At 48.8% G+C, this 9673-nt stretch overlaps 3 protein-coding genes across 3 annotated transcripts; all 3 read right to left on the bottom strand.

The window, feature by feature from the left end:
- Positions 1–266: 266 nt before the first annotated feature.
- Positions 267–2361, bottom strand: GIQ15_01778 (uncharacterized protein; the record flags this gene model as incomplete). The annotated part of the gene is made up of 2 exons (XM_033549195.1): positions 267–1249; positions 1350–2361. The coding sequence occupies 2 exons, from the start codon at positions 2359–2361 to the stop codon at positions 267–269; spliced, it is 1995 nt and encodes a 664-aa protein (XP_033410146.1).
- Positions 2362–4288: 1927 nt separating this feature from the next.
- GIQ15_01779 (uncharacterized protein) lies at positions 4289–5705 on the bottom strand (the record flags this gene model as incomplete). Its single annotated transcript, XM_033549196.1, has 2 exons — positions 4289–4626; positions 4700–5705. 2 exons carry the CDS (start codon positions 5703–5705, stop codon positions 4289–4291), a joined length of 1344 nt encoding a protein of 447 aa, XP_033410147.1.
- Positions 5706–7398: 1693 nt separating this feature from the next.
- On the bottom strand, positions 7399–9106 carry GIQ15_01780 (uncharacterized protein; the record flags this gene model as incomplete). Its single annotated transcript, XM_033549197.1, has 3 exons — positions 7399–8329; positions 8410–8853; positions 8928–9106. 3 exons carry the CDS (start codon positions 9104–9106, stop codon positions 7399–7401), a joined length of 1554 nt encoding a protein of 517 aa, XP_033410148.1.
- Between the last annotated feature and the right edge of the window lie 567 nt (positions 9107–9673).

Consider the following 9673-nt stretch of genomic DNA (forward strand, 5'->3'; position numbering starts at 1 on the left):
GGTCATTATATGATATAAGGCGACATGACAGAAATGGACTGGAGGTGTAAGGGAAGAGAGAGAAAGAGAGGATATAAGATATTGCAATTGTTCAATCAAGATCAAACATCAAATCAGGTCAAGGGGTAGTTAGGTAGGTAGGTAGGTAAGTGTGATGGTGTATTTAAGTAATATGGCGACGTGGAGAGTGAGGTGGTTGGTTGTTTATGGCTGTCTTCATCGGCTTCTGTAGATCGACTTTATTTTTTCATTTTCATTTTCACTTTTTAATATGCAATAGTATTTCTCCGGCTGCGATGTGAGTCGACCAGCTTTCGCCGGACGGCCTCGCTGCCTAGATACGTACTTGCTTGTCTCTTCCTCGTTGGAGTGCGAGGATTAGAGCGCTTGAAGGCACTTGCAGGCTGAGAGGGTGAGTTAGCAGGCAAAAACTCCCTGTGATGTGGGAGTCTGATGAGGGCCTGGTATCTGTTATGGTTACGGCGGAAGGCAGTGACGATGCCGCGATCGAGGTGGTTAAGAAGACGCTCGGCACTGCTTGCTTGCGTGGGCGTTTGGTCATCCTCCGTGGCACCGGATGTGCGTCGAGGCGTTGGTGTTAGACATCCAATGGTTGAAGGGGCGGTTGGAGAAGTAGGATCGTCCAAGTCGTCTAGTTCACCTTCATCAGCAGATGAGCCATCGCCGAAGTCAATGAAGTCGTCGACGTTTAGCATGGCTTCGCTGTCGTCTTCTTCTTCATCGTAGCTAGCGTCCATGGAGTAGCCATTGGTAGGGTAGAATGCCTCAGGCGGACCCATGACTTGGCCTACTGAGTCGTTGCCCAGTGCACTCATCATCAGGTTGGCATTGGAGCTTAGCATTGGGCTCATCTCAGTGTTACGGGGAGATACCAATGCGTCAGTATCGCTGTCGTCGATAGTGTGGAGCGTATTGGTACGTGGAGAATTGTTGGCTGTGTTGGCCAAGCTGCCAGCAGCGGACTCGAGCCAGTCATGGCGGGAAGATGCATAAGGGGGGATGAGAATCAGTTGTCTGCCATTGGGAGCAACGACAGCAACAGGTTTATGCGGGTCAGCAATGAAGGTTCCTCTAAGAGGGCCTCTTTGAGGAGCGCTGGAGTCCGCCCTGGTCTCCTCTGCATCTGCAGAGAGTGAAGCACTCGACTCCCTGCGGAGGATAGACCTTGGATGAGTGATGGTGGCTAGCGGAAGGTAATCTTCCTCATCAGTGGTTTCGCCATCATCAGCTGCAGAGAGGAAAACCAATAGTTAGTTACGGGAGGGAAAAAAAGAAAAAAGAAAAGATTCGAACTGCTTCTCTATCAAAAGAAGCAACGAGAGACCTACATTCGTAACCACTTGAACTTCCCATCGAGTTATCGGATTCTTCCACATGGTAGATGTTATCAGGCAAGTCACAGAAGTCACTGTTAATGAAAAGATCATTGGGACTTCGTGTTCGCCTGTGTAGTCCTGAATCCGTCTCGATCATGCGTCGTAGATCAGGATCAAGTCTATCCTGATGTAGGAAATCTGGAAGCAATTCATCATCATCACTAGATTTCTCATCAGAGTCGGACGAGTCATCCGACTCAAAGTGAACTCGTCGTTGGACAGGGGTCTCAGCCGCCTCGCTGGTCAAACCTGCATCAACGATGATATCACTGTGTCCTCCGGACTGCATGAGAAGATGCTCGTCATCAAAGAAGGACCCAGCAGAGTAGAATGGGCGATGCTCAAGGTCATCTAGCCCAGTCCACTCATCACCGCCACCACTGGCGGCCGCTGCGAACTTGATAGAAACAGACCGTTCATTTTCAGACTCGAGAATGACCTCTTCTTCAAGCTGTTCTAGCATCAGCTCTTCATCTTCGCCTCCACTAACTTCATCGACTCCCTGATAATCATCAGAATCGTCAGAACCGTCCGAGTCACCAGGGCTAACGGAACTGACGGAGCTGACAGAGCGAACATCATCAGCGACTCCACGCTGGCCGCGCACCATCTTCAACTTCTTTCGACCCTGCAGCAGTGAAATTCCACCAGTACGCCCCGTCTTATGGCCAAGTCGTCTCTTGCCACCATAAGACGGGGCAAATGCTGCCGGGGTCGAGTCCTCGTCGTCATCTTCACTCGAGTCCCCGTTGTCGTCATCATCGTCTTCCTCATCACCGGTATTCATATCTTCACTGGACGAGTTATCACTCGATATGGAGGGTGGAGCCCTGCGTTTGTTATTTTTCTTCAGCTTGAGTTTGAGCTGCGGGGACCGTGACTTTCCTCCAATTGTCGAACGGCGTTGCTTTGAACGCGACAGCGACGACGGCTGCCGTGTGGTCTTGATCCCGGAACGACCCATTGTTGTTTATCTATTTCCGGTCTTGTATATCGTTCAAAAGTGGCGGGTTGAGAAGAGTTTTCTTTTTTATAGCGTTCAGAGATTTAGAGTTTGCAGGTTGGAGTAGGTATATCGCGGCAATTATCTTGATATAGCAGTCGACATGGATAGAGCGGACAGAGGAAGTGAGTATAGTGATAAGAAGCACCACTTCGGCAGTGGGAGGTTGGTAGTTGGCGGAGATTGGCGGGATAGAGGGGTGTAGGATAGAAAAAAAACGGTCGAAAAGCGTGCGTTGCGGATGTCTGGATAGATTGCGAAAGGGGGGCAATTTCGACGCACGAAGCGGGGTCGTCGAAAGAGTATTCAAATATCGTCGAGTCGATTAGGGATCTTTTTTTCTTTCTTTTCCTTTGTTAACTCGGTGGACTATCTCGGGCTGGGGGGTCCCTTAGAGGGTACGTTGCCCCCCCAGCGAGGAGAATTTAGAGCCCAGCGACAGCCATTTGGCAAGAAGAGAAAAAGGAATCGACGATATTTGGTATGGTGGTGCTTTATCCGGGTTATAGCTGTCTGGGAAAGTGCCTGACTTGGTGATGGTTGTCGTGGACAGGAGGGAGAAGAGAAGAAGAAGAAGAAGAGGAGGAGGAGGAAGAAGGAAAAAAGAAGCACGACCCACGCAAGGACCACCCATGTCCGTGCTGGGGAGGGATCGGCAGAGGCAGACCGGAGTCGGAAGAACCTTATACCGGGTTTTCTGCCGCCGGTAAGTCTTGGCATGACTGTCCCCTTTTGGACGTCCGCGATTGGTCAGGACGCTCACCGTCTTTTCCCCCCCACATGACTTCCTGCCCGCTTGCTCGGACACGCTTAGATACTCTACTACTACTTCTTACTATAGTCAACACTGATACTACGGAGTACTACAAGAGAGTGACAGAGAGAAGGAGAGAGTGTGTGTGAGAGAGTGATGTTGGCGCGTATGACAGGGGCTGCTGGGTCCGTCCTGTCTGGGGAAACTGGCGCGAGACTTGTTACTCGTTCCGCCTGGTACAGTTACGATGCCAGCCAGGTTAGGATGCATTACGGCAGCAGATATCACATTCCGTGCAGCCCTCCTTGCCCCATATTCACGAGTGGACGAGTTAACGAGTTACGTTGGGAAGAGTATCCCTGGCGCTCTCTCCGCCTGCATCTTCCATGCATGACGCCAGCCAGTTACGAAATATACATCCACCACAAGTCCCACAACATATCTTGCTACCCTTTCCACTTTCCGCTTTCTACTCTCTCGAACCGCCCACAATGCTGGTCTGAAGCGGGATTGCAATCTCATCTGCTCCATGCATACGATACGTAGAAAGTAACATGCACCAGCAATGACGATTGAATGACGATATGATGTGCATGGTGTGACGGTGTCTTTTTGCGGGACTGCACAGACCCAGCGGGTTATAAATAACACCCTTTCTAGTCATGGAAGCCTGTCCATGCCACTAACAGAAAAACAGTCGCTAGCTTCCTGCCACTTCACGCGCTACTGGAAGACTGAAAGGTGGAAAAGAGATATTCATTCTGGAAAGTAAGAACAGATCGCTAGCATATAGTTGATTCCGAGCGGAGCCCCAAACGAGAAAAACCGCACAACACCCGATATTCGTCCGAGAATACATGTCTGTGTAGTCGTCTGCACGTACAGGCTTGCTGCAGTTAGCCGAGAGTACATGCACAGCAGAGCGTAGGGGTTTCGCCGTGTATATGTATCTGGGCTGCGTCGCTGGGGGATCAACCTTCATCTCTCTCCTGACGTGTACAACGGATGTTAAAATCAGTGTTCAATGTTCGTTATTCCCCCCTTCCGCCCTAATAGCTCACCCCTTTTTTCTTCTTTCCGCCTTCATCCTCATCGCGCTCCCTAGCTTGCACGGTTCAATTGGTCCCCGGGCGGCTATACCTTCATCTTCTCCCCTTCCTTCGTTTGACGTGTTACCGTGTCGGCTGCAGGCGCATCTGAGGTGGCAGTTGTCGGGCCTTCGATCTGCGTCGGAGCCTGCAACCCGTCGTCCGTCTGCCTCGTTAGTTGGGCATCAGTTTCGGCATTCGCTGCTGTTCCTGCAGCTGCAGTTGTTGTTGTTGCTGCTGCTGTTACTGCAGCTGGTGATGTCTCGTCCGTGACATCGATGACCCGATCGTCTTCACCTTCCCCTTCTCCGGCCGCGGCGGCTTCTTTCGCAAGACGCTCCTCGCGACCACGCTTGTGGCAATACCACAGAACCATGAGTAGAACTATTCATCGCACAATTCACGGTTAGATTCCGTAGATCGAAGTAAAGTGAGTAGCTCGCGGGTTTATACGTACTAAATAGCCCCAGGGACCAAATAACATTCATCCCAATGAGGGCAGGGAACCTCGCACGCAAGAATGCGATAATAGACCGTAACAATCCCGCAAGCGCTGCTGGCTTCCCTGCCAGATCCTTCAGACTAGGCACCTCAATGCCTAGCTTTTTCGCCGTGCTCGTTGCCTTGTCTGCATGCTGCAGGTTAATGCCACTCTTGCTAGCTCTAGCTGATGCAGCTGCAAGCATCTCCGGTGCAAACTTCTCCGTCATCTTGTTAGGCAGCTTCTCGACCAATTTCTGCAAGAAGCTAGGGAGTTTGCCGTAACTCTTTTGTAGTTCTTGGTCACCGTTCGTGAGCAGAGACTCAAGATCGCGGTATGCTGTCGGCACGCCGTTGACTAGATCTTTGAACACCTGTTTAAACTGCTCCAGGAGATCTTGTGTGTCACTGCTTATCGAGAACACTCGGTTGTTGACAGCTGCTAGATTCAGCTTCTCGAGAACGTGGGATATGTCTTGCTCTTCGTCCTTTTTCTCCTTTTCTTCGGCTTTGTTGGTTGGGTCGCTGCCAGTCGTACTGTCGTTGGCTTTGCCCTTCCCTTTATCCTCCTTCTCGGTCTCTCCCATCCACTTTCTATCTTTAAAAATGTGCCACAAGCTCTTCCGCGACTTATGTCCCTTCTCGGGGTTCTTTTGATCAGTAGAATGGGAGGCAGAGGCAGAGGCAGAGGCAGAGGCGGAGGAAGGAGTGTCAAGATTCTCCTCCGACCCCTTTCCCTCAGCAAGTCGCCTCAGATCATCGTCCAATGGTTCATCGACAATTTCCCTGTCCTGACTGCTCTCCATTTCTCCAAGCTGTTTACTGCTATCGTCTCCCCCGGAGAGGGAAGGAGAGGTTGCAACATGGTGTAGAAACGCCTCATCCTCGTCTGTTAGGACGGGGCCATGGGTTTCTGTTGCTGGCGGTGATGCAGCCTTTGGCACCGCTTTCCTTCTGATGGATTTCATATATTGCATCGCCATGGTGTGCCGCTATTTAAAACGATTCGCAGATAGGGGATAAAAATATGGATAGGTATGGGTATCTAGTGGTTGAAGCGTAAATTGAACCAAAGCACCAAGAGCCAGGGGGCCAATTGTTGTTCGAAATGGCCCTGTTATAGCTATAATCCAGCTCCAGCCGCAGTAAATCGCTTAATTGCTCAAAAATATATCGTGATAATCATATATAAGCTCAAAAAATGGGCTGTTTGCCTTATACTCCAGCTTCACCGGGGTGTTTGAGGTGAATGTTGATGTTGGCTCTGATGACGAAGACAGGGACAACCTGCGGGGGGTTGTGCCAAGCCAAACACACGCATGAAGGCGGACTAGCCTCTTTTGGTGCGCCAAGTATCAAACAACACTCCTCAGTCAAATCTATTATCTCGCCACTTCGTATCTTGATACTGTATAGCTTTCCTCAGGTTTCTGCTGCTAATTTATCCTATCTGTTCTGATTCCTCAGGCTGTATCAGATGGTCTGACGGAGCATAACAACCCCTTCTAAAAACCTCTATGAGGAATGCATCTGGTCACCACGCTCTTTTTCCGATACTCAGACTAACTCTACTCTATACCTCTGAGGGTGTGCTCGGGATGGTGGAACAAGCCATCAGTATGCAAAATGAATCAATGCTGATCCCGGACTTGAATAAATGATTTCTATTCCTGCTAGCAACGATCATTTCTTTGTAATTGAATTTAATCGAGATACCCAGACGTGGATTCTGCAGCAATATTAGTCACGAAATACAGATAAGATAAAGCAAGCGCCATCACTTAATCGGTACTCCTTTGGGTAGCCAATATCCATGTTGATGGCGTTCGAACGAGCCTTGATATTAGAACTCTACCACCTGAAGATCCGGAATGTTATATCGGCAGGCGGCAAACCAATGACTGTTCTTCAACCAACAGCTCTTCCTATTTCGAACTATGTCTATGCAGCTACAAGGCCTAATCATTATATCCTTACCGCCTCAGAAGGAGGGGCATGCCCAGGGATATTAACGCCACCTATTAATGTGGCGAGGGCACAGATACAGATGGTACTGTGGCAACTTTGATTCATAATCGTCCTATCCGCGATAAGGAATTCCGTTTGGCAAGGGCCATTGGCCAATAATATACTTGATTTCACACACGAAGCCATGAACAGTGACGATCCCTCAATAGTAGATGACCTGCTTGGTGATTGGTTCATAGATCAAGCAGGTGTTCTCGTTAGCAGCCGTAGTGTAAGTTTAAAGATATCAACCATGTAACCAGGAAGAGGCTAGTAGTTCAAGACTTATAAATCTAGTATAAATACACGATGGTACGCCCAACCAACGCTGTTTTCCGTAGAGTTGGTTATACAACATAGAAACGCATTTCCATCGGGCCCACTAAATAAGCTACAGGCACGAAAGCTAATTATGACGAACGCCAAGGCCAAATTTTTGTGCCTGCCAAGACCGAGGTTCGAACCATCCATCAGGCATGAATTGGGTACAAACATGAAGGATGAAGACACTACAGGTCATTATCATGCCTCTCGTAGTTTCTGAGTAGAGGAGGTATGAATTTAACAATAAATTAAAAATCGAACCAGGGGCAGGTGTATGATTCGAGTTAATTTGTTCCTCATCAACCAGGACGGTTTATATATATACACCGAGCCCTTAACCGCAAATTATCCCGTAACCAATTTGAATTTGCCTTGTCCTTCGGTAACCTTGAAGTCCCATTTTGCTGTATCTTGACCCTCCCTGACTGAGAACTTAACCATAAACTTCTCGCCTGGCGGTGACATCGAGGCTGCTATCGCGCTCCCGTTTATCGCTGGGGGCCGCCAGCTTCCACTAGTAGGCGTGATATCATACCTCGCCATAAACATGGCAACAGTTGATAGAATTTCTCCAGTAGCAAAGTGTCGACCGGGGCACATATTAGGAGACGACCCCCAAGACAGGTAACCCGTGGGCCGCAGGCGACTACCTTTCTCATTGCTGCCATTGATAAACCGCAGTGGGTTAAACTCCGCGGCATCCGAGCCCCAGGTCGATTCCTCGCGGTTAATTAACAGCGTGGGCATATGTACCATGGTGCCCTTTTTGAGTAGATACTGGTTATTTATCTCGATGTCGTCAAGCACAATGCGGGTGGAGGCGCTGTTAGATCTTAGACGGATAACCTCCTGGAAAGTAGCAATGAGGAGAGTGCATTTGTTGCGTATATCTGCAAGGTCAACGATATTAACGGTATTACCATCAGCGTCGACAGACACATGTACTGCATTCTCCCATACTTCTTGCCTAAGCTTGGCGAGCAGTTCCGGGCGAGAGAAAATCTCGAAAAGGGTCCAAAATGTAGCCGGGACAGTATTTGAAAGGACACCGACACAAAGAGATGATTCAAGTCGCGCAATGTTTTCAGTAGTAGCGCCGGCATCATGTTGGGTCTTCCATCGCGCAAATGCTAGCTCTGAAGCTTCCCACTGGCCGCCGGCTTCGTAGAACTTGATAAACTCCTGCACAATCTTTTCACGCGCTTTGTATGGTTTCCGTGCAATGATTTGCGGCAGTGTGTTAAATAATAACATGGTCAAGTTCGAATCATATTCCCTACACACAAAACAAAAGGTGAGCATGGGCTTAAGGTAGGATTGCAGTGGACAAAGTGTCCTGGGCTTGCGAATGTTTACCAAAATGCTTCTTGGAGGTCTTTGGATCTCATTGGATTCTTTGCACCCCAAACTGACTCGGAGCTAGCAACTGTAATCGCGTCTCGACACCACTGATGGAGGTCAATTGGACCGCCGCCCGAGGCTGATAGTTCATCTATAGATCTTTGAAGATGTTTTATCATGGTGGCATTCATCTTGTCTAGGCCACTACCGAGCAGAGATGGTTTCATGGCATGTACGACTGCGACGTTAACGCCGCCGCCGCCACTCTCAGTCTCTTGGAGAAGCTTCAAGCCATCTCCCTTCTTAATCCCTGCCATGCGCTCTGCTGCACCACTTAAAAACGGATCAAAGGAGATCGTTTTGGATGCGCGTTGGATCATCGGGACTAGACTCGCAGAGCTAACCACATAGATCTTGGTATTGAGCATATTCATGCTAAAAGCTGGTCGAACCACGCCCCTATTTTGTCCTAGTCAGCCATTGAACGTATTCTCATCTTTAAGGGTACACCTTTGCTGGACAGAAGTGGTTACCTGATCTTTCCATAATATTGAAGTCCATGTCGGAGTATTCCGACAACATGACCAATCAATGGGATAGTTGGTGAGAGCGGTTGTGGCTCACGAGCATCGTACTTGGGACTAATATAACGGGAAAGAAAATGACAGGCAGTAGCAATGGCGGCTATTACAAGCCAAATCTGTGCACCCATTGTACCGTGTAGCGACTTTGGGTATATTCACAATACTAGTAAAGAGAAATTGAAATATGAAAAGATAAAATCGCTACGGGCCTTCATCTTTCGACCACGTCATGTACCATGTACGTACACATTTTGATAAAAGGGGCCTAAACGAGAACGAAGCCGAGAAGCTATTCTATCCATATTACTAAGCACGCATGTCTATTGGTGTATTTTATCCGAAGCAAATTCTCCAGATTCCCAACTTCTTTTCACAGTTAGCTCGCCGTCGGGTTTCATCAGAGCTAATACCCTGTTATCCATAATAATACAGGGTGAGCCTATCATCGGTTGGCCCATCATCTCGAAGCCAAGATTGAAGCCGGAGTTATATATTTGCTCGGAGTTCGGATGATATGGCCCCTGAGGTGGCGTGGTATCGGACTCGGGTCGTCCTAACCATGTTATGACGTGAAGAACGACTGTTCCATATATCCACTGGCCTCGGGGAGTGTTGACTACCGATTGCGAACTATGGATGATATCCAGCCTCATCTTGGTCGGACGTTCCGGTTTTTTCGTTAAGTCTTCCACTCT

Source organism: Arthroderma uncinatum (assembly GCF_011692745.1).
Source record: "Arthroderma uncinatum strain CBS 119779 chromosome Unknown scaffold1, whole genome shotgun sequence".
NCBI classification, from domain to species: domain Eukaryota; kingdom Fungi; phylum Ascomycota; class Eurotiomycetes; order Onygenales; family Arthrodermataceae; genus Arthroderma; species Arthroderma uncinatum.